At 37.3% G+C, this 26,549-nt stretch overlaps 1 protein-coding gene across 2 annotated transcripts in view; it reads right to left on the reverse strand.

The window, feature by feature from the left end:
* Nucleotides 1-26,549, reverse strand: part of LOC149616729 (uncharacterized) — a 47,903-nt gene that overhangs the window by 7,779 nt on the left and 13,575 nt on the right. Inside the window, exons 2-3 of one of the 2 annotated variants that reach the window (XM_089857298.1) lie at nucleotides 22,682-22,858; nucleotides 21,110-21,380 (exon numbers count right to left, since the gene is read on the reverse strand). In XM_089857298.1, coding sequence (XP_089713424.1) covers nucleotides 22,728-22,858 — 131 coding nt within the window. In that variant the 3' untranslated portion in view covers nucleotides 21,110-21,380; nucleotides 22,682-22,727. Of the gene's footprint in view, nucleotides 1-21,109; nucleotides 21,381-22,681; nucleotides 22,859-26,549 lie in introns of those variants that run through there. The other variant, XM_089857297.1, reaches the window with a different exon arrangement.

Here is a 26,549-nt window from a genome sequence, read left to right on the forward strand (position 1 = left end):
CTGCAAACAAAACCGAGGGGGTAGCCACTTGAGAACTCAGGTGTACAATATGTCTTGAACTCAATGTACTGTCAAAGCTGAACTCTGAGTTCCGAAGGGTTTGAACTCAATGCACTGTCAAAGCTGAACTCTTTTGAACTCAGGTGTACAAAAAGATCCAAAGTGTCTACCCCCTCGAACAAAACCCATCCATACCTAAGTTGTTCGATCAATAGAGAGAGAGAGAGTTAACCAAGTTTAGTAATGATTTAAACTGAACTGCTAGCCTTTTTCTTGGCTCAACAATGCTCTGAAAACACATGTTGGAACGTCAAAATATCCTACTGAAATTAGGGCATAATTGCTTCTACTTCAGAATATAAACAGTCATTTTTGAGAAGTTTAAAATCTTCCATAATATTTATTTCTTAAATGTACCAGATTTAAATTAGTAAGGAACTCCTCGTGTAGGCTAAGTCCATCTCTTTTTATCAAATCTCTCCAAAATAAGCAGAAAGCTCGTAGTCCTTTTGTCGTCCCTCTCCCTTAGAAGGAAAACGACCTTGACACTGAACGGCAGATGGGTCCCTAACAGATTTTTTTACAAAAGCCAACTGTTAATAAAGGATTTACAATCGTAAGACGTTACCATAGCCCGAGGCTAGAGTGCATGCCAAGCAAGTACCATCTATTAAACAGAGCTCCTGCACTTTCTTCAGTAAAATCTCGGGGTAACATCTGTGTCCTTTTTTGGGTGTTGCCCTTGCACCTTACCCCCTCACAGAAGCGAGTAGTAGAATATAGCAGCAACAGCCGAGACGTTTTTATACCTTCGAGGCAAGTGATGGTTTCCTGCGCGCGTTCTGGGTGTACACTCAGCCTCGCCCCTTCTCCCACTAGGGGGCAACCCAAGCTTTTTGCTCTCCGAAGTAAGTAAACCCTGACATTCAAAGGGGTGGTTGTAATGGAATAGCCGAAGGGTCAAACCCCGAACAATTGTACGTTTTAAGAAAAGGCGGTTTCCGGTATTTGTCTGCCATGTTCGCGCCAGGGGTCAGAGGTTAATGTTACAGGCCGAAGCGTGCCACCTGTCCTTTTTTTTTACCCTCAAATAGCTGCTGCCATAAGGCGTATTCCTTGCCTATCGTCTCAAACTTACCCATTTTCTTGGAAAAAATATATCCAAAAATATTCCAGATTTATATCGACTACGCTATCGTTTTTCTAAAGGTTATAGACTATTTCGGAAATTACATACAGAGAAACCAACGCACAGGCGCCATCTCAACAGTGAACTCGGGCTCCGTCTGGCGTCTCTTCTTGCCGCGAGGGAGAATACCCCAATAACGGCCTCGCCGGTTTCTCAGTATGTAATTTCCGAAATGGTCTGTACAGAAAACCATCGTCACAGAGAGGTATTACACTGGACGTGTCTGTAATCGCGTTCGCAGTTGGAAAATCGGAGCAAACGTGTTCGCAGAAAGCAATTTTTGAGTTTTACTCCCATAGTTAGAATTAAGAAGTGCACGGCGATCGGCTAGGGTTACGAGAAACGTCTAGCACCCCAATGGCAGGGCTTCCAACAAAGGATCACGCAATTGCGAGTTTTCTTATAATTTACAGTGAATCAATCGCCTTTTATACCTTAAATTTCCAAAAATTGTAAAAGAGGCATACGCTTGAATTCAAACGTCAACAATAGCTATATTTAAAATAACTTTAAGAATAAAGTTTCTTAAAACGATTTAACTAGAATTAGGGTAAATTAATGCCGATTAAAATAATTAATATCAATTCTATTTATATAATTACTTAATAAAAACCCTCTTAATTGCGTCTCGACTCGGAGAGGTTTATTATCATGGTTTCCCAACTTGTATTGAACAAGGACTAATCCGTTCATAATAATTATAAGAGGTTACAGCAGGAAGGTCATATGATTTAATAAAGTAAAAAATATATATATATATTAATGCTAGACAAGATTAATACAGTCCTCCATGCACATATCCTTCCAAGAAAGTTTTTATAACTCCGAAATGATGTATTAAAGACAAACCGCGGGCACGCTGTTCGGCGCAATTTATACCCCGTCAAAAACAAAAAAAAAAAAAAAAAAAAAACGTCGCGCGTGCCACTCGTTTCCCCTGGTCTCCCTTTCCCCGGTTAAGTTCCTCTGGTTCGTCTGAAACATAACCCGCGCGAGACAGGACAGGGGAACGAGTCTGTCGTGAGACGGGACATTATATTACAGTGTCGTTGCCTGGCATACTGTATAATATCCAAACGGAAGTGCACCACGTGCAACATGTCTCAAAACTCACCCCCGCAAATCACCCCAAAAACTTGAAACGACAAGTACGTACACAGGGAGTATAAGTTTTTTAATCCCTGGTAAGTGAGCGAGCGAGTGACTACTAAACTATGGAAAATATGCGCTTGCTTCGAATCCCAGTCGAACCAAAGGAAGTAAAAAAAATATCTAGTTTAGGCTTAACCTTTTTTTCGCGCCAAAAACTATTTTCATGGGTTAGAGCCACGTGGTTTCACCGTGCGTTAGGGTGCTCGGGGCGCATCCGGCCGGTCAAAAGATCGAATAACTTCGTCATCACCGGATAAAGAAAGACTATATACCAAACTTATCCGTCGACGCTAAAAAATGCAAGTGCTTCGAGTCTCGGAGATATAGAGGGAAAAGCATACATATGGGGCAGGCAAGCCATCTTTTAATAGTATAACGGCACGGCTGTTTCGAACTTCCGTCGCCCAGATATTTTTGATAGCTTCAAGGGGCAGTGAGTAGTTTGGGTATGATGTATTTGTGGAGTATTATTCATCGAAAATTTGAATCCAACAAATTAAATACGATCTTGGTCATGTATGTAATGGATTTGTAATGTAAATAAATGATTGCTTTATGCAAGACAGATAATAGACCAATTCGAATATTACATGCAGAGAAAAAAACTTCCAGGGGCAAGCCGCCATTCTGAATAATTTCCCTCACGCCAGGAGACATCGCTAGAGGCATGACCGGGTTTGCTAGCCTCTAACACGCAGTGAGCTTGGGCTGCCCTCTAGCGATGTCTCCTGGCGGGAGAGAAATTATTCAGAATGGCGGCTTGCCCCTGGAAGTTTGTTTCTCTGCATGTAATATTCGAATTGGTCTATAGTGCTAGTCCATTTGGTCGCCGCTTATGTCTCAACAATCCCGCGGTGTCTTCCCGTGAACGAGTGGGCCATGGTAACTGATTATCGTCTGCTTCATAATTGAGAGCATTAGAAGGCACAATTTTAAAATTTGCAGCATCTATGACGTATTCTTTTAGTTTTTATTATTTTCTTCCACGTTTCGATATTAAGGTTGCCAATTTAGTTAATTAGTTGTTGAAATTAAGCCAATTAAAGTTCGACACAAACAAAAATAATATTGTTTACGATGTTCTTTGTTTTAAAACGGAATGAATAGCAGTCCAAAAAAATTATAGAGTAAGGTGTCTGGCACGAGGACGAGGGTCTAGTCTGGTCTGGTAGCATTGCACCTCCAAAAATGGCGCACGGTTTTGCCGCCAAAATTGATCGACCACAATATAGCGGTGGAGTTACTCCAATATAGACCAAGACTATTGGAATGGATAACTTCAACTTCGATTGCCATCCTCAATAAACTCACTCTGAAATATATTTTCAGCCCAAAATACTTCATCAACATCAACATAAGCTTTGGCATTTCGTCAAGTCCTTAAAAAGACCATCTGACTTTGAGAGTGCCTCGATCACCATTTGGGTTAACGAAATACTTTTAAGACCCAAGTCTGCGAGTCTTCAAAAAACCTTGCTGTTGGGCTTATGATTGAAAGGCAGCAGTCATTTGTTTTCCAACATTACATCTTCCCTTCGTCCGAAGAAGGTTGAAGTCCTATAAAGTTTTCATCTGGATCAAGGGGAAGCTTCAGCGCGAAAAAAAGAACTTTTTGTTTCAAAAACAAACTGTGATCTGTCAGTTCCTTCGACAAAAACGCTAAGGAATTTTTCCCCTCCTAGGCCTAGCTTTACCGTAGTTAGTTCCTTATTTTCGGTTCACGAGAGAAAATAGCTGAAGCAGCTGGTACAGTTGGACAGGAAATGCCGGCGCCCCCGTCTTCCGGTTTTGTTTCTTTTGCATGGAAGTCTGAGGGAATCTTTAAGAAAATACACCAAAAGAAATTGGTCTGCCCACGGGCTAGCTTACAAACGTAACGCATGGATAGTCATTAAAAGAATACAAATGGTGGGATGGATGAAATGAAGAAATTTCTGCACTTTTCCCGTAAATTGAATAGTTAACACATCCTATTGTAAAATATCGTCCCATAGTCAATACTGCTTCAGTTTTGAATGTGGCGGAATTATGCAGTTCAAACTAAGTAACTTTCAAGTTTCAATATAAGCGATGGTTTTCCAGGACGAAAAAACAAAACGCAAAATAATCTTTTTACCTCACCTAGTGACGATGACGTCACGTAGAGGTATTACACTGGACATGTCTGAGTGTATGTCTGTCTGTCACCGCGTTCGCAGTTGGTGGCAAATCGGAGCAATTGCGGGTTTGCTCATCACTTACTGTGAATCAATAGCCTTCTATACCCTAATTTTCCAAAAATTGTTAAAGAGGCATACGCTTGAATTCAAACGTCAACAATAGCTATGTTTAAAATGATTTTAGGAATAAATTTTCTTAAAACGATTTAACTAGAATTAAGGTAAATTTATGACGATTAAAATAATTAATATCAATTACATTTATTTAATTATTTAAGAAAAACCCCTTAATTGCGTCTCGACTCGGACAGGTTTATTTTAATTTCCCAACTTTTCTTCAATTGCAAAGATGATTCACGTAGGAAGCAATCATTTTGTCTATGCTTACTGCTGTAGATTGATGTAATAGGCGTACAAAGGCAGGGTTTTTACATTTATGCCTTATCTTTTAAGAGCAGCGGCCGTACAGGGACCACCCATGAGAACTATCAAACCGTAACTAAAGCCCGTACCATGGTATAATGTAAAGGGCCAGGGTACTTATTAGCTATTTTGAGATATAACCGTTAGAAGACTAAATCTCATATTGGGCCGATGGGAATGCTACGCATTGGATACCGTTATATATTTAACGGACTTGTAATTATCCTTGGTCAATTTAAAGAGAATTGTGAGTCATAGAGTTCAATTAAATCTACCGAAAAGGTTCAGATTGGCATGTCAAAATGTCAACATAAAAAACACAATTTTGATAAGGACTTACAATAACAAATATGATGCATGGAGAAAGGGGGAGGAGCAAGCCTTGGTAACTGTTTAACGTTTTTTTCTTAATTTATTACTCATTAATAGATAGGAACGACTTATTTCTGAGAAATCGATGTGTCATTGGAATGCAAATGAAACCCACACATAGTTTAGATTAGATTTGACAATACAGAGTTTTATTAACTAAGTTCCATTTTCAAAGTTTTACATTCCAAGGATCCAAATGATATGATAAGCAGACTTTATTATTTAGGTCGTCTGTAAGTCTAATGAGAGTGGAACGCCCAGACACATCGGTTATATTTATTCACTGAATTGTTTCTAAAAGTTACAAACTTAATCACGCAAAAGTTTGGTATTTACCATTAATTCTTAGCTATCTGGGCTAAGTTTCCCTGGGTGTTTATAGAATTTGTACATTTTTCATCCCATAGGTGGCGGGGCAAGCAATTACCATTGATTTTAATTCAGTGTAAGAAATGTTTGTGCCCCACCTAGGTATTTGAAACCATGTTATATCTTTACTTGGAACATCATCAATGACGTAGCCCAAGTATAGAAATATTCAAAAATGTTATATACATATTACACTAGCCGTTACCCGCGGCGTCGCTCGCGTGTAATAAGAACTTCCTTCTAAAATGATATAAAGAAGGTGTAGATTTTACTGATGACTAATATTTTTGTAGCACCCTAGGAGCGAAGGCACTCGGCACAGTCCGTCAGCCCGTCGGGATATTTTTTATTACTTTTCACGCGGACATTATTCCATAAAGAAGGGTTTTTAAGTTTTTGGCCGCCATTTAAAAAGATGGCAACAAATCGAACCCAAAATACAATTCAGCCCGTCTATAGGTTAAAGGAAACCATTGTACTAAATATTTGTGAAATCGGTTGAAACGCGCGGACTTTATTGCATAGAGAATGTTTTCTTACATTTCTGGGCGCCATTTTAAAAGATGGCGAAAAATCGAACCCGAAAGACCATTCAGCCCGTCTTAAGGTTAAAGCAAACCAGTGTACTAAATATTTGTGAAATCGGTGGAAACGCGCGTACTTAATTGCATAGAGAATATTTTTTACATTTCTGGGCGCCATTTTTTAAGATGGCGGCGGATTGGAAAAATCTTTCTTAGTACGCGCCTACTACTTATGAGTAACGTTCCTGCAAATTTTCAGCCTTCTAGGGCAAGCGGTTTGGGCTGGGCGTTGATTATCAGTCAGTCTGTCAGTCAGTCAGTCAGTCAGTCAGTCAGTCAGGACTTTGATTTATATAGATATAGATAACAGAGAATGAGCGGAGCCAACCCAAGCATAAAATGTATCCAATCTCAATTTTATACTGCTCATTACATATAAAAATTCTAATTACAATTGGAGTTAAGACCATACTCCCCCTATAAATTTGTCTCTGCAAAGAAAATTATATGACCACACATGTGGAGTAATTAGCTTCACTTTAAAAGCGTACGCACGCTTCAACCAGTTTAGTAGAGCATTCTGCTTGGTAAAGGTTTTCAATAACGTTCTTGAAATGAAGGCAATTGAAGGCTGATATGTCTTAACTTCACATGTGTGAATATTTCCATGTTTTAGGGACTAATCAATGTAACTATCTCCGTAACTAAATGTTGTAGACCCCATGTATGTTCTTTCATACATTACGCATAGTTTGACCCTATAAGAACACACCTTTTAATTTATGGTAGACTTATCAGAATCACCGTGTATTAAAAAAGCGTGCTTCTAAAATATCTTTCTTTGGACATGGCATGAGAAAACCTTAGAAAATGTCATTAAACTCTCATATTAATTTCACCTTAATTAATACAATTTTTAAACTGCATCCAAAACACTACGTAAGAATTGCAATTTAATCAAAACCAATATTGTGCATGCATTTCCCAATCTGTCTTATCAAAACGACTTCATTTCCTCATATAAGTGGGCCCACTTGATCGCATATTTATTGCAAGAGTGAAACACCTGCTTTATCATCTTTCGATATCCTATTCTATTCCCTTAAATTAAACCTGGCGTTAAAACAGACTACTGTTGAGTTTTACTCTTCAAGAGCTTCCTGGAGCAGATTCGAGGAGAAGTATTTTAAGTGTCTTTGACTCTTTGTCCCCCACAAAATCATGCATAAAATAGGGCTTATAATTGGACAGGTATGGTATCGATAAGATATTATTAATGGAACACAATAGAAAGATAGTAAAAACACTTAAAACCCGCATCAAGTCAATACAATCTTATAATCCCGGTTCCCCATTATTTTTCAGATGTTGAATAACCTACCTCCATTGTGGAGGCATCATGTTTGTCACGCATTTCCATTGTCAATTATATCTAAAAAACCTTTCCCAAACTTCGGGGATTTTTTTTTTCTGTAATAAACCCTCACAACCTCCTTAGCTTTCAGTGGTTTAAAACACTTGAAACAAAAAAGGAAGAAAGTTTTAAGAAAGTATTTCGTAATCAAGCAAAAGACAATGGGATTGATAACGTATTTTACAGGTTGATAAATCGGGCGTCGTTTACGTACGATATTTTCTATATCGATGTTGTTTACTAAAGTTTTGAATAAAAAGAGATTCAGTATGAACCACTTAAAGTTCATAAGATATGTTTCATAAGTTTGTCACTGGTTACAAACTGGAGCTTGTCATGAAGTGACGTAGATGAAACGTCATAGATTCGAGGTAAAGCGACGCCTGGTGAGGCGCTGTAAAAGACTTAGCACAGACTAAATAGGAAGATGGACTGTTAAACCTTCTCGAACTAGCTCTCAGTAAGTATCTAGCATTACGAAGTATAGGAAGTCTCAATTTTATGGGGCTTAGTACAAACTAAATATGAAGATGGACTGCAAAACCGAGTGTAGTCAATTCTCGCGCCGTTCTCGAACTAGCTCGAGCTGTAAGTCTCTAGCATTACGAAGTATAGATAGGATAGTGTCTTTCTTATGAAACATCTTATAAAGTTATGGTACAGCTAGTACAAGTATATTTATTTATAAATGCATATGGAATTTTGTTGTAATTAAGTGGAAGTTATATATTAAAAGGGATAGTAGAGTTTAATTTCGACCATCAACAACGTGTGATAGTTTAATTCAAAATAAAATAGGTATTATGACGTCATAACGGTATCCGGAGACTGACATTATGTCGTTCTTATAACGCTACATTTTTGAACCTTCGAAATATGGTGCATTTAACTTTCAATTTATATGCTATTAAATTCAATTGTCGTTGAGCTCACTTAAGAGAACTTAACACACCCTTACTTAATTAATTAATAAATTTTCATCAAGCTTATTTCTATAAATGATGTAACGAACAGTTTGCAAAACACTACTAAATGTTGTACATATAATAGAACTGACCTAGACATAATAACAGATAACAGTAAAACGAGACATTTGTGGGCTGTCATCGTGAGCCTTACAACAATGGTCTGATTAACTAAAGTGAGTTTGACATAACGGACCTCGAGGCAGTTGAAGTGAACCATAATTGAAACCGTTAGTCCTTAAGGTCAGTCAGTCAGTCTTTATATACTAAACCATTATCATGAATAGGGGCCCAGGGAAAATTTTTATAGCGCCTCTCACCCAAAATTTGTTGCGTCCAATTTTATAATAGGGGTGGAGTATGCTAGATGGGGGGAGGGGAGGGTACTAGTATAACAAAAGAATCAAACGCGTTACACGAAATTTCGCAAGTACGGAGATCAATCACCGGATTATCATGGAAAAGGAAGATGAGATGGTAGACGAGATATATTTTCCAGCCCACAAAAGTGAGTCATGCAATATTTTTTTCTTTCATATAAATATAAAATCTTACTCGAGACTCTATTAATCTACGTTGCGATTTGATCACTAAGGCCACTGAGATAGCAGTCCGCTACTTCGCCTAAGCAAACCTTGAAGGAGAGAGGAATGGAGTGGTATTTCTGATACCTATTTCTGAGTTAAAGGGACTGTAAAGTTGTCAGCGGGCCGTTGAATTTTATTATTTGAAAAAGTCGAGTTCGAGACCCCCACTGCGTTTGCTAGAAGGAAAGACTTTTGTTTTTCTTGCCCAGGGGGGATTGTGACGACAATAACGACTTAAAAAAAAATTCCAACCGTCCGCCGATTGCTTTACAGACCCTTTAAGGAATGATTTCCCATATTAATCGAAATAAACTTATATTTGAATGCTAAGTGCTCTTTTTAGGGTTGAGCTTGAGCATAGATGTTCCCTGCAGAAGCGGTGTCCCTTCTAGTTTCCAAATGCCTTTCACGACCTTTTTTATGACACCGCCTTTTTGACTTTTCTTGGGAACTGGCTACTTTTTGAGTATAATTGGTTTCGCAAAAGTATTGATTGTCCTCACAAAGGGTACGCGCATGCTAGAATCTCCTAAGATCTTGGCAGTTTTATTGTTATTGAGCAGTTGAAAATACTTAACGAAGACCTGAGGCGATGCCGTCAGTTTGTTATGATTCTAACTAAAATTTATTACCAAATTTTCATTTTACTTTTACAGTATACTGAAATATTAGATAAACAGTATATTTTCAAAGCTTTTGTTAGTACAATTGTGGTCTAACTTTAATACTTAAAAATTTTACCAAAAATATTTAACAGATACATCGTCCTCTGAGTATCCTGACACCGAAAATTAAACAGAGCGAACTCAGCGAAGGCGCTGAAAAGAAAGACAAAGGCCATCCCTATGTTAATTACATAGCAGGTATGATTGCCTTAGGTGTAGTTAGAGTAATTTATGAAAAACTAAAGGTGTCATCTCGGTAACCTTCGCATTATATTTAAATGATAAACTGTATTTTAACAATCGATGAAAGACACTCCACGAGGCAAATGCAAATAATTTCATCACTAAGCATTCAATATTCATGATTTCGCATTTAACAGAATCTCAATATTCCTTGTAACTCATCTCACCATGGCCTCTAGAAAAGTAAAAATAGCTTAACAACAGACTTGTGGAAGCGCCTCTCCCACGAAGAATTATCATCAAAACCCTTTACCCATGCGCCAACGAAGCTCGTACTCGTAGACTTTTCTATACAACGGTATTAAAAATGAGTTTAAATTAAATTAAACCTTGACCAGAGAGTTGGGTTATGGACAAAGAGGAAGGTCGTCTCAAAACCATTCAAGTATTCATATCAGTCGTGGATCGAAACCCTGCACCGTTTCACTTCGTTGCACACCTCTCTGCTGCAAGTCATGAGACTTGGTATAAAACTGACAATGACTCTTTATTCTTTAATATATTAAAAAGAATCGGATTTTTGAGATATGGTTTTCTGACTTAAAAATAGCGGTAGTTGCGACCGGATAGTGTAATCAACACATCATACTTAAAGGTAACTATATTGCGTCAGTTTTAAAATTTGTTTCAAGCCAACTATATTGCTTATTTCAAAAATATTTTTGTGGTCATAGTCGCAAAATTTGTATATCAGTGTAATTGGCATGGACCTTTGAAAGTGCACAGTGCACTAATGGTTTTTCGTTGACCTTTAAAAGCTCTAATCTTGACCGCACTAATGCATAATCGATTTATATTGATTTATAGGTTAATTAGCCCCTCGAACCTAACATAAATATTGTCTGCCATTAGGCAAAATTATTGGCATTGGTCTGCCGTGGGCCAAACGTATTGGCATTGGTAAACCGTGGGGCAATAGTATTGGCATTGGTCAAACGTGGGGCAATAGTATTGGCATTGGTCAAACGTGGGGCAATAGTATTGGCATTGGTAAACCGTGGGGCAACCGTATTGGCATTGGTAAACCGTGGGGCAACCATATTGGCATTGGTAAACCGTGGGGCAACCGTATTGGCATTGGTAAACCGTGGGGCAATAGTATTGGCATTGGTCAAACGTGGGGCAATAGTATTGGCATTGGTAAACCGTGGGGCAATACTATTGGCATTGGTAAACCGTGGGGCAACCATATTGGCATTGGTAAACCGTGGGGCAACCGTATTGGCATTGGTCTGGCGTGGGACAAAAGTTTTGGCATTGGTCTGGCGTGGGACAAAAGTATTGGCATTGGTCTGTCGTGGGACAAACAAATTGGCATTGGTCTGTCGTGGGACAAACAAATTGGCATTGGTCTGTCGTGGGACAAAAGTATATATTGGCATTGGTCTGTCGTGGGACAAACAAATTGGCATTGGTCTGCCGTGGGACAAAAGTATATATTGGCATTGGTCTGCCGTGAGACAAAAGTATTGGCATTGCCCATGATAGAAAAAAATAGGTTAAATCTTTACCGTCATTGTCTTATTCGGAACAGTATATGGTCATGATTTACTGTGTATTAGGTAGCGTTGACCTTGTTGGTTGATTTACTTCATAAACATGTCAGTGTTTTTTCTTCTTCTTAAATCTAGCGGTAAATGCTAATTCCTTAATACGAAATACATCGCATTAGGAAAACAAACCTTTACTTGCTGCTTAAATAAGCAATTAACATCCGTTTAGCTAACATCTTTGCTTCTATGATGTATCTCCAAATGCGGCAAATACAGACAAGATTCTGAAATCCGCCTGCCCTATTTATATGGCGCGATCTTTTTTTTAACCAAAAAAAGATGAGTCACGCCTGCCTGATTTTGGAAAGTGCTTGTAGGGTATGAATACACGGATGCAACGTCATAAAGTGGGCGTTAGGAAGAGAAGGAGGGGGGGGGGGTAGGGGATATGGATTGGATTCTCTCTCTAGTTTCACTCTCGATTTTTATTCAAAATAGGACGCCGCTCTCTCTCTCTCTCTCTGGGGTTTATTACTCATACACCTCGCTCTGTACTAAGAGAAAATCTTCGTGTATATCACGTATGAACCAGAATAGATACTAATTGCTTAGAATAAAAACACAACCGTCAAGAAAAGAGTGGGACACTTGTATTTAAATTAGTATGTTTTAAACTCAGTATATTCTAGACGCAAGTAACGTTATTTGGGTTGGCACAGATTTTTCATTCCAAAATTCCCTGACTTTACCAGGTTTTCACTGATCATCTGATGCCAATTTCCCTGACCAATTTTCAAACTTACACTAACAGAAAAGTAAGAGTGCAGCCTACAAAAATTCCTTATTGATCATCAGCTTTGTACTTACAATTATGCTAATTTAATCAGCTTTTAATTAAGTTGGCCATGACTACACATTTTCTCAAGTCGATATGCAACGGAAATTCCCTGATTTTAACAACAATTTTCAAATTCCCTGACTTTTAACACCCTTTTTCAAATTCCCTAACTTTTTACACCCTTTTTCAAATTCCCTGACTTTTTACACCCTTTTCCAAATCAAATTCCCTGACTTTTTACACCCTCTTTCAAATTCCCTGACTTTTTACACCCTTTTCCAAATCAAATTCCCTGACTTTTTACACCCATTTTCAAATTCCCTGACTTTTTACACCCTTTTTCAAATTCCCTGACTTTTTACACCCTTTTCCAAATCAAATTCCCTGACTTTTTACACCCTTTTCCAAATCAAATTCCCTGACTTTTTACACCCTCTTTCAAATTCCCTGACTTTTTACACCCTTTTCCAAATCAAATTCCCTGACTTTTTACACCCATTTTCAAATTCCCTGACTTTTTTACACCCTTTTTCAAATTCCCTGACTTTTTACACCCTTTTTCAAATTCCCTGACTTTTCCAGAATTTCCAGGTACTGTACTGTGGCAACCCTGGTTATACAGTGACCAAGACCAAAATACTACAAAAATACTTGGTAAGGTTTAAACATTGGAAACTTTAACCAAAGTATAATACAACCTAGGCTAACAAAGGTACCTACGTTGATAGAGTTTTGCACGTGCGCAGAGACATAGTTTAAAACGACCTTCAAACAGTTTTTTTAACTTTGTGACGCAACTACCATATAAATACATCATAACACCTGAAACCGGCGAGTGTTTGATCCTTTTATAGATGCATAAACTCCATTTTAAGAGGTTTATTTGTGTTGTTTTGAGGCATGATACGCCCAAACGCTGCGATGTCTTTGGTTCTATAACGAGATAGAGATTCCAAACAAAGAAGCTCATGGAAGACCTTGAATCTTTGTTGAACAACGACTGTCCGACCTCCCCTCAATCGCGCTTTCTTTATTCTAGTTTATGATAATGATTCACCATCATCCTCGTATTTGGTATGTTGTTATTGCCATGCCACGTATTTCGAGCGACCACGCGTCGCTATGACATCACTTATTTTAATACAAGGCGTATTTCTTGAGGTAACGAGTTTGGGACAAGCCCCAACAAATTTTCTTTCTCAGTGTCATGGTTTTATTAGATATTAGAAGCTAAGCCTCGAGACAAAGTGGAAATAAATTAACAACGATGAACAGAAAAACTGCATGCGTCGAGTAAATTCAAATATGGCCAAGGCTTCTGCAGGGTTCATACAACTTTTGGAAAACAAATTTTCCTGAGATTTCCAGGTTTTTCCCCATATACTTCCCTGAATTTTACAGGTTTTTCCCCCGTATATGGAGTATCCTATGGTGCAAATGTTATTGAAGGAGGGGGGCAAATATGACTATAACATACTCAAAGGACATCCCCGTATCTCTAATATAAGCAGAGTTATGAGCCTCCAAAGTATAGTGTAATGTTAATCTTATGGAGGGAATATTCAGGAACATTTTGCTTAATTACTCGGTCCCGGTTAGACGCAAATTTCCCTGAATTCTACTAAAGATTTCAAATTTCCCTGAATTTTCCGTGAGGTTTTTGTCAACTATTTATTTCCCTGAATTTTCCCTGGGGTTTTTGTCAACTATTTATTTCCCTGAGGTTTTTGTCAACTATTTATTTCCCTGAATTTTCCCTGGGCTTTTTGTCAACTATTTATTTCCCTGAACTTTCCCTGGGGTTTTTGTCAACTATTTATTTCCCTGAATTTTCCCTGAGGTTTTTGTCAACTACTTATTTCCCTGATTTTTCCAGGTTTTCCCGGTTTTCCAGGTTTGTATGAACCCTGAAATATGGCAAAGGCTACTGATAACAAATTACAATATGTTTAAGATTACCACTAAAATATTTATTGATGTTGGAATTGTTATACCTGTAAATTTAGAGTCCAGGTAAAATTCCGGACTACATCTGTAACCAATCAAAGCAACTGTCTCTAAATTGTTCCAGAAATAGATTTGTTCAAAAATTCTTCAAGGGCTTTACGCACGTCGAAGCTCACAACAAACTTGCGTAACATTTTAGGCTTCTCTGAGCTTAAAGGCATGAACGCAGTGAGACTTTTAACATTGAAAGGCCGAAGACTCCGTCATTTTGTCTTCTTTCGGCACTCTTAAGTTTTCTTTGAAGAAAGCGCCTTGTCGGTAAGATCAAAAATAATATAAAGAAAAAAACCCGGGACCCAACCAACTTAGCTACGCAGCTGTTGCCCGCTATACCCCCAAAAAGAACCAAGATATAGAATCTTTATATTCTTCCTCAGCTAAAGGGGGCTAAAAAAATACTAATACTTTCTGAACTATTTTATAAAGTGTTTAAATACGAAATAAGATAACATACGACATGCGGAATCCTTTTGGCCAGTCAGAAATTTTCCAATGAGAATTTTTTCTTTTTAAATTTAATTTACTCTTCATAACTGCAAGTTTCTTGGGGAGCAAGGTTTTTATCCGATTAACAACACAAGTATATACAACGACACTTATCTTCCTTAAATTCTCGGACCAGGTATATCACCTTGAAGTAAATTACTCCACCTTCAAATTACCCAACAAGAAATCATACTTTATCTCAAAGGTAATTCATGCATCTTGAATCTTCAAATTCTCCAGATTTTACCTTATCTTGAAGGTAATTCTGGTAACTTCAAATTCTATGACCATGTATTACTTTATTTTGAAGGTAATTCTGGCAACTTCAAATTGTATGACCATGTATTAGTTTATCTTGAAGGTAATTTTGGCAACCTCAAATTCTATGACCAGTTTTACTTTACCTTGAAGCTAATTCCGGCAACTTCAAATTATATGACCATGTATTAGTTTATCTTGAAGGCAATTCTGGCAACTTCAAATTCTATGACCATGTATTACTTTATCTCGAAGGCAATTCTGGCAACTTCAAATTCTATGACCATGTATAACTTTTATCTCGAAGGCAATTCTGGCAACTTCAAATTCTATGACCATGCATTACTTTATCTTGAAGATAATTCCGGCAACTTCAAATTTTATGACCATGTATTACTTTATCTTGAAGGTAATTCCGCAAATTCTATGACCATGTATTACTATAACTTGAAGATATACTTCAAGAATATTCCTGCACTTTTAAAATTTTGACCTTTAAACCTCAATACAATTATGACCTCATGGACCCCGCCAATTAGTTCAGAAATAGATACTAAAGTGCCAACGTTCATCTACTCATTAAGGAGGTAGTAATCTAGCAAAATGTATTAAAAATATAAAAACTGTATGTAAGTGTGCAACGGTTTAAAAAACCGGACATGAATGGAACAGATCATCGACCATGCGATGCGACTCCTATCTATTTTGGGATTTGAAAAATTACTTATTTCATGTCAATCGTCCATAGGATATATTCGTTTATAACAGTCTAAATTGCGGTGGCGGTTCTGTGAAGTTGGGGGCCAAAAGGCGCGACTCGCTATAAAGTCGTTCCGGGTCCCTGAGCAAAAAATCTCCGACGAACCGCTCCACAAAAGGAACGCGCCCTGTTTGGTCATCCCCCTTCCTTGGCACTACCACCACATCCGTTCTTGAGCGAGTAAAGCGGCAGGTACAGCCGCTATGCCTCGATAATCTCGCAAAAATACCACCGTTTCCCCATAGTTCTTAGCACATTTTAGTTTAATTTCGACGCCCATTTCCCACCAGGCTCTCTTGTTCTAAAGTACAGTTCAGAAATCCGGTACATTTCAACGTTGTGTAAAAAAAGAAGAATTTGCAGCGCCGGAATGAATGGTCTTCAATATTTACTGTTGGATTGACCTTCTCGTGCATGATGTCTAAAGCCATTATGGGCAGCCAGCCGAGAAATTATTTCAGGAACCAATAATCTTTTAAAGCTCCTGTTTTAAAATTAATTCGCCTCTTTAAGCACGCATTGTTGGACCAACCGAAACTAATATCATATAACGGAAATGCTTTTTGTCTTTAGGTATGCGCTTAGTCCTGTATGTACGCCCAAGGTAAAATATTCAAGTAAACCACGCATTCATGACCTACCAGAAGGGTTGAATATCGAAGAAAACACAGTGCTTCCCAAGGTTTAACATATCGCCTACTACATCTTCATCACACAATTCTCCCCTATAACATCACAGACTACATCTTCATCACGCAATTCTCGCCTTAACTACACACACTACATCTTCATCACGCAATTCTCGCCTTAACTACACACACTACATCTTCATCACGCAATTCTCGCCTTAACTACACACACTACATCTTCATCACGCAATTCTCGCCTTAACTACACACACTACATCTTCATCAAACAATTCTCCCCTTTAACATCACAGACAACATCTTCATCACGCAATTCTCGCCTTAACTACACACACTACATCTTCATCACACAATTCTCCCCTTTAACATCAGATACTACATCTTCATCACACAATTTTCCCCTATAACATCACAGACAACATCTTCATCACGCAATTCTCCCCTTTAACATCAGATACTACATCTTCATCACACAATTCTCCCCTATAACATCACAGACAACATCTTCATCATGCAATTCTCGCCTTAACTACACACACTACATCTTCATCACAAAATTCTCCCCTTTAACATCAGATACTACATCTTCATCACAAAACTCTCGCCTTTAACACCACAAACACTACACCTTCATCACACAATTCTGCCCATTAACATCACATACTACATCTTCATCACACAACTCTCGCCCTTAACACCACCAACACTACATCTTCATCACACAATTCTCGTCTATCGATTGAATCCATAAAATATTCTCTAGATGAACAGAGATATTCACTTATCAGATACAGCCCACCTTACATCCTACATATAACCATGAATTAATTCATATCCACGAATAAGGACCCTTGTAGCCTCACCTCGCAAAATATCGAGCTTGGCCCTTATCCAGCGTTTACCAATGAGAAGGTTATAGACGTAGCGACGATGAAGATATAGACAAGGCGCTACAAAGTCGAGGAGGGTATGCAATGTACAAAACCGTACTTTGCTATATATATATTCATGGGTATATATGTATTAATTCATGATATCAGTCATAACCCATATAAGACCAGAGAACCAAATAATTCGGGTTCGTAACTTCGACAAAACCGAAGAATATTACTACGAAAAATATAACTCAAGAATGACAGGCTCTAATTCCAACGTCAAAAATACGGATAACGACTCAAAACTCAAAACGTTCCCACTGTCAGGGATTTTTTCTTTCGGAATTGAGAAAACGGAAGTAGGGTATAGGAGATGGGAGATGTAGACACGGACGGTATTAAGTTAAGAGAGAGAGCGGCGGAAGTTGATAGGTTCCCAACATATAACCCCGAACTATATGCAGAAGAAGCTATATTACGTGTAATTCCTGGCAGTGAGCTTTTGAAAATCATGTAGGGCGTCCCCTAGCTCTATCCCCGCACGTGAGAACCTTAAAAACCACATCTCACCACCACCACCACCACTAGCGGTACAGCTAGCAGCGGTCGTGGTCTATGGATTTTTAAAAAGTCCCGCAGATAAAATTGCACAACTCCCTTTTAAAGTAAAAATCCGTCGGATATGCCTTAAAAAGCAAACGGCGTCGCTACGGTAAAGCGACCATGCCGAAAGTCGCTCACCAAAAAAACCTCCCACGCTCGTTTTGGGTAAAAGTTGTCTTACATCAAACGAATTACCATGCCTACGTGATATACCTTTTGTGTTCCTGTTTTGCTAGATATTTTTAAGGCGTGAGAAACGGTCCTTGCATGCTTTGCATATTCTTCGAGATTCAACATTTAACATCGCTATGAATAATATAAGTAATACATACAGCTAATAGGAAGCATTGTGTAGACATTGTATCAAAGTATCTAGGCGGATTTTGTTAGTAGAGCTAAACTATCGTTTTGTATGATGAATTTTAAATCGCGAATAACCGTCTCTCTGCCTGTTGCCCTTAACGATGCTACCAAGTACCAACCAATGAAATCATAGTTAGAAAGACGTCGACATTATCAGCGTTCAAGTACGGCCCACAAAACCCGCACAGAAATTAGCGTGGGATATATTTGGGGCATAATGATTCCCAATAGCTGTATGTATTCCTGATAAAATGATTACAAAGGTAGTCTTGACTATGTATGAAAAAACCGATAATTTTTAATAACAATTTTCTTATATGAACTCATTGTGATTGCCCTAACTTATGATACTTATCTTTTTATTCGATATTTGGAGGTTTGGTCAGTTTCTTTCATTTAAACTTAAAAATATTACTTAAAACATTGGTAAAGCGTTGATAGATCTTTGATTATTTTCAAGCTACATAGGTAAAGATGCTAGGAATTATAGGTGGCATTTTCTTCTGTGAATTAGAATTCTTGGGACACCATGTGCAAGAAAATTTTGATGATTCAAGATGCAGATCTACGTTTTCACACTCTATGGTATAATGTTAAATATAAATTTTATCTTTATCTTATTCTATGAAATAATTTCTCATATTATATAACATTTGATTTTGGCAAAATTTTATAATTATAGGAGTTATTACTATTAAAATGACATTAGTCGTACAGCGAACTCGCACATTTTCAATTAGGAAAATCTTAGCGAGTCACGACTTATAGCGGACGAGTTGTTAAAAGAAACATTAAAACTCAATTTTATCACAAATTGTTTCTAGGTAAATAAATTGGAAACTTCAAAGGTAATGTATGAGTTCAACGAGAAGTTAGTCATAACATGGTAACAGTATCTGAATTGAAGAGAGAAGTGACCGACCTCTTGAGGAAATTTGTCATCTATCCCCAAACTACACAGTAGAGTTAAGATTTCATATTTCGTATTTACAGGGTCATTGGCGCATGCGTGTAGTTAATACACCTTGATGAAAAGTACAAATAAGCTGAACACAATTACTCCAAGCCCGAGCACAAGTTTTTACACTCTTAAACTATGACCCTGAGGTCATGGCAACCGTTATACCGCGGAAAAACCATAGACATAATAACGAAAAAGACATGACAATTGATGTATTACCCCTATGTATATCTTACAAATGGTCAGGGGGAAACCAACAAGATGGTCCTGGCAATGCACTCACTTTAGTTCCATCACAACCTTTCATTAACTCTGCAATTCATAAGCTTCAAAATTTCATAATTCTACACTATCAAAAGAGCTGCAGTTAAAACCTGTTGCGTTTTTTAAAACACCTTATATGTTATCAGGGATAGATTTAATTTTAGAAGTAGGAATGGAGAACAGAGTAATGTGGACGCGCGTCAAAGTCCCGGACCCCCTTCCCCGGGAAGGGGGATATGAAGGAAGAGGAGGGTCATAGCGACAGAGTTAAACAGGAATTACGTATTTTTCGTCGTCCCCGTCCGCAACGTCATCAAAACGGCGTTTAAGTGAGCCAATAAGATAATTTAAAATTTTCGTTACGTGCTGGAGGGAGGGGCTCTATACTGGGCTATGAGTCGGACTGAAGTAAATACTAACCGTTCTCCATTCCTACTTCTAAAATTAAATCTATCCCAGATATTATAGAAAATTAAACTTGAGCAAATGATTTATAAACCACTAGTAGAAATATGGGGCAATCATAAAATATACTGTATTGCGAGGACTGATGGCGCTACAGACATTAATTGCTTGCTATAGGCCATATGGGCTTTCAGATCTACACCAACTAAATAAATCTTTTTGAGACATCTATGTGGAAGGGACTATGACCTCCAGAATAAAAGCACCATAATATAATCTAACTACACCAGACGACACCATCGCCAGGTCGGTACAAACTAATATCTTCATCGTTACGATGGGCATAGCTAAAAGTAGGTGGACAATTACAAACGACCGTTCTTGGCATGTACTTCGATTACTCTTATTTATAAGTCAGTGTGAAGTTGTGGCCAGGGGGACCAGACACGAGGCTCGCTTCTTCAGTCTTCGTTGTAGCGAAAATAAAGTTGTGAATTTCTCGCGCGAGAGGTCCCTTCGTTATAAATCAAATAGCGGGAAACCGAGTGATAGATATATTTCTTACAGACAGCATGCACCTGCATCGTAAGAAGTTACCCACCCGGAGGATTTCTTCAATGTGATATCAAGAAGTGATATCTAGTTTATTAGGGAGAAGGTATAAATTCGCAACATTTCTAGCTTTATCTCCAGTCCTAACGTAGGTCCGGAGTTAATCCCCGCCTCTAAATTACAACCAGCATCTCATTGATTCTTGAAAACGCACGTCAGCGCGACGCGAATGACAAAAATTACAGTCATATTTTCCGACTGAGGAGAGGCGAAATAACCCGGCCTTCTTTTACGTCCCCCCTTGTATTTTGAAAGGGGGACTGGGACTATGGCGCGCGAATACTTAGGCATCTTACACCTTCTCCCTAATAAACTAGATATCACTTCTTGTTATTATTAAATCCGTTTTCCTTGCTTAACTTGTTTAAGTGCAATGAATTTCTCGCGTCTATGCTGCTGGTGGATGGTACTTTATAATGTCGCCTATAAGGGATTTTAAAACGTTAATTTTTACGCTAGAATACGAGACATCATGTATATCTTATTTTTAAAGTTTATTGAAATATTATATTCGGAAGCATTAATATGAATATTAACAAAAGGGATACAACTTTAAATCTTTTTAATAATCACCGCGACATAGCTTTATTTATAAATGTTTTTAATGAATTATGACTTGTTTCTCAAATATATCGATCAATAGTGACTGGTTTCGCAAAATGTATCGATCAATAGGAACTTGTTTCGCAAAATTTATGGATCAATAGTGACTTGTTTCGCAAATATATCGATGAAATGAGATTTTTCTGCAAAATATATATCAATCAGATCAATTGTGACTTGTTTTCAAAATATATCGATCAATGATTAATTGCTATTTGTTCTATAAAATATATCGATCAATGATCAATTGCTATTTGTTCTACAAAATATATCGATCAATGATCAATTGCTATTTGTTCTACAAAATATATCGATCAATGATCAATTGCTATTTGTTCTACAAAATATATCGATCAATGATCAATTGCTATTTGTTCTACAAAATATATCGATCAATGATCAATTGCTATTTGTTCTACAAAATATATCGATCAATTGTGAATTCTTTCCCAAAATATATATCAGATCAATTGTGAATTCTTTCCCAAAATATATATCAGATCAATTGTGAATTCTTTCCCAAAATATATATCAGATCAATTGTGAATTCTTTCCCAAAATATATATCAGATCAATTGTGAATTCTTTCCCAAAATATATATCAGATCAATTGTGAATTCTTTCCCAAAATATATATCAGATCAATTGTGAATTCTTTCCCAAAATATATCGATCAATTGTGAATTCTTTCCCAAAATATTTCGATCAATTGTGAATTCTTTCCCAAAATATATATCAGATCAATTATGAATTCTTTCCCAAAATATATATCACATCAATTGTGAATTCTTTCCCAAAATATATATCAGATCAATTATGAATTCTTTCCCAAAATATATATCAGATCAATTGTGAATTCTTTCCCAAAATATTTCGATCAATTGAGTAATGTGGGCTGCTTCTTAAAAATACGGATCATACTCAAAAACTGTATCGATTCTCCGTGATAATAATATAATAATAAATGTATGATCAAAGTGCATTTTATAAAAATGTTCATATGATCGTTCATGAAGAGAATTATCGACAGTGCTATCGTTGCTCTAAAAAAATATCGTCAATACCGTCTTTATAATTGTGGATATATTAATAATAAAAATAAAAATAAACATCATATTATTTTTCATCGTAATGTCAGCATTAGGGTCCAATTGTGCCTATTGGAGTTTAAACTCGCAGGCCTTTCCATAGAAATACCACTATTATTAGTAACGCAAATATTTGCTTTCCAAATAAAATGAAACAAGAGAAAGTGCATGTATGGAAACCCGAGACTTAATTTACTATTGAGGCCCACCAAGACAGTCAAAAATCTTCACTTCACCAATGAGATAACCATTCATCACTAAATGTATATGACGACATGCAGTCCACAATAAATTACTCGAAAAAAAAAATAATAAATAATGAAACCCACCCTTTTGAAAAGATTAAAATTAATTACCTTAGTTTAAGAGATGAATGGTAGGAAAAATTGCGCCTTCTTAGTTTCAGTTGGATGAGGCCGTCTTGCGAATCTTCGTGGGTGCTTCACCCGATGAAAGGTCACCGCTAGAGGTCGTCGTCGACAAGTCGTGCTTGGAATTAGATGACAGATTCCTCTTTCTCGCTTTCATGAAATCTGAGTCAAATGAAAAGAAAAAAATATGAGATACACTGCTTAAATGGGACATTAAGAATCTCTAACCATAACTAGGCAATGATATTTATTAGTTAGTGAATGTAATTCATTCAGTCCTTGTCTTTCATTCCGATGGTTAATGAAGATTTAAAAGACGAAAATATTTAAAAAAAAAAAAAAATGTAGTAAAAGGGAAATCCAGTCTACATTTCTAACTATTTCCTTGTTTAAGGGGTCAATGTTTGGGAGCCCATATCTCCGTAACTAAATGTTGTAGACCCCATGTTTTTTGAGCACTCAGTTTGACCCTTCACACTTTTATTCATTTTATATTATCATTTTTAATTTTTATTTATTTCACACTTATAATCTTATATACAAAGTTTCAATATGTGTCGAACTTAGCGTCAAAAACACAACATAACGACAAACGGTATAAATGGTATACACCAAATTAAATGGTGTCATAAGAAAATAATATATAGCTCCCTATTTTTCTTATGGTGGTGTATAAAGATTAATGAACGAAAACGATGTATTACGTAATTACCATTTTTAACACCATGTTTAATTAAACATTCTTTCAAAATTTGTATAAGTAATATCAAAATTTTAAGAAGGTATTTTGTAAGGAAGGGTGAAGTGGAAAATGCAGTGATTTTTTAGTGATTCTTCAACTAATTATAAGACCATTCTGCATAGTGAAACATTCAGGAAATATCTCCGAGTGATTTTAAAATTCATATTAGGTTCAGATTTAAAGGATAATTTTGAAATAAGCACCTCCGACCAATCAGGTAACGCCCTGCCTTCCTATTGACAAAATTCTCGTGGCACGCTCCATGCCAAATGAAATTTATCACGAGATTTGATAAAATTTGCGCGCGACGTGATAATCGTGGCGCGAGATGTAGAGCGTGCAACGGGAATTTTATTAACAAGAAGGCAGGGCGTTACGCGATTGGTCAGAGAGGCTTATTTCAAATTATCCTAAAAATCTGAACCTAATTTGAATTTTTAAATCATTCGCAGATATTTCCTGGATGTTTCACTATGCAGAATGATCTTATAATTAGTAGAAGAATCGATAAAAAATCACTTAAATTTCCAATTCACCCTCCCTTTAAGATGACACGAAGGGAGTAGTTGCCAACTTTCAATATCTAAATACTGTGTTACAACAAGGCCTGTATTTTATTTTTTGTAATGTTGTGTTAAAAGTTTATATTTACTACTTGGTTGCCTCGCACCTAACATACTTCATGGGGCATCGTCACAATAGGGACTTGGCAATTCGGGCTTAACTCCGCCCCCAGCGCCATTATGGTATGTTTTTTTAACAGAATGAAAGCTATATAAGCCCCTCCTCCTGGTATGTTTTTTAGCACTAGTGGAAGGTAGCCTGACGTTGCATGACGTAGTACTGCCAAGTCCCTATACATACATCCTTGCATTGGCCTTAACCAACCGCATTAGCATTTTCATCTAAATATTTCCATACACGTAAAGACAAATTTAAATATTGCGTCTACAAAAGATAAACAAAACCAAAAAAAAAGGCGAAACTGAAACTTCAAAGCGATCAATATCTAAACGAGGAAAATGCCGAACATCGCGCCAAGAATATGAATGTCAAGGACTTCCGCAAACTCGTTGCGAGCAGCAACCAGATACTAGAACAACTGCTAATGTTCCTCGGTGGTTTCCTGGCGGTCTGCCTTATGTTATACTCGTTTTAATCCTGAATAAAAAATTCTTATCTACGAACTAGAAAACGGGTCCAAAATAAACAGCAAATTCCATTCCACGACATGTAACGTTTTACTCCGAGCCTCTCTCTACCCCACCCCCTGTTGTAAGTAACCTTGTATAAATATTCAAATTAGGAATTCTGCCTGCAAAATACTTCCGGGGTATAACGTTCGCCTCTTTCTGATTGCCAAATGTTCAAGCGGCTGTTGGATGAACGTTGGTATTTGTGGGTGTTGGGTACACCCAAGGCGTGGGGATGCTGTCAGGCTCAGTTCACTTGTTTTACAAAAATATTTTAAGTTAAGACCTTGGTCTATATTCCATGTGGTGCAGGGCAACAGACACCGGATGTAATGTGTGAAATGATATGATGATGTTGTTATAATTGTTGTTTTAAATTCCATGTATTGCAATTACGAGATTATAAAGCATTGAAGTGATTAAGATTTTAATGACTATTATAAATAACATATGATTTAGAGAAATATTTACGGAGATAGGCCTTATGATGTCGGGGTATGAATTGATATTGGTTTACAAGTAACAGGGTTCATACAACTTCTGGAAAACAAATTTCCCTAAGATTTCCAGGTTTTTCCCCATATACTTCCCTGGGAGTTTTCCAGGTTTTTCTCATATATGGAGTATCCTATGGAGCAAATGTTAACGGAGGGGGGGGGCAGATAGGACTATTACATAATCAAAGGACATCCCCGTATCTCTAGTAGAACCACAGTTATGAGCCTCCAAAGTTTAGCGTAATGTTAATCCTATGGAGGGAATGTTCACGAACATTTTGCTTAATTACTCGGCCCTGTTTGATGCTGATTTACCTGAATTTTACTAAAAATTATAAATTTCCCCTAGTTTCCCCCTGAGGTTTTTGTCAACTATTTATTTCCCTGATTTTTCCAGGTTTGTATGAACAAAGTACTAGTGTAACGAGTATGACAGCACCGAAGTTAACTTACAAACCGTCAACTTGTTCATAAATATTATAGAGTAGCTAAGCTACCCGATCGTTTTAACTTAATAGATACACTACAACTAAAAGTCTTTGTGGTTATGAAATATCTGCATGATGTTTTTGAGTACAGAAACTAACATCTTTCACTTGTTCCAAATTTGTTTCATTGAACAGATGTATGAGTATAAACCAAGTTGGTGTTTTAAGGTGATAATGGATGTATGCTGCTAAGAATATTCTAGGAGAGCGATAGCTCTCTTAGATAAGACTTCATACTGACTTTAATGTATAAGGATGGTTTTTTGATTAAATTTAAGATTTCAGGTTTACATGGGACAAGTTTCAAATTCAATAAAACGATGCTTAATTAGGGGTCTAGATTGAAGGCCGACTTCCATCGAAAAGAGTTCTTGCGAACTGAAAACCGAGCATCGAGACTAACAAGGAACGACCGTGCCGATTTTCGAATCCCCGCTGGGGTAAAAGTAAAAGATGGAAGGGTTCTAGCTAACTGAAAGCCGTGCAATGTGGTTCTAGCGAACTGAAGTTACTAAATAGAGAATTTCCTTCAGGGGAAAGCAAAAATTAGAGAGGAAATAAATTTAAAAGGATTTCTATTGTTCATCTTCAGTTCGCTAGAACCACATTGCACGGCTTTCGGTTAGCGAGAACCCTTCCATCTTTTGACCAAGCGGGGATTCAAAAATCGGCACGGTCGCTTCATTGTTAGTCTCGATGCCCGGTTTTCAGTTCGCTAGAACCCTTTTCGCTGGAAGTCGGCCTTTAAGAAGTTATTTACAGACTTAATAATTGGCCATATGTCTAATCAGCGCCACTAGCGGATGGTCTGAGAACTACTCCCATAGAGACTAGGTATATTTAAGCGGGTTTGCAGAATTTCCGTCAGATGGCGCGGCGTTCGAGCCATCTGGCGGAAATTCTGCAAACCCTCTTAAATATACCTAGTCTCTA

Source organism: Phalangium opilio, unplaced genomic scaffold (genome assembly GCF_054372755.1).
Source record: "Phalangium opilio isolate 3A_F unplaced genomic scaffold, DU_Popi_V2 ptg000217l_1, whole genome shotgun sequence".
NCBI classification, from domain to species: Eukaryota; Metazoa; Arthropoda; class Arachnida; order Opiliones; family Phalangiidae; genus Phalangium; species Phalangium opilio.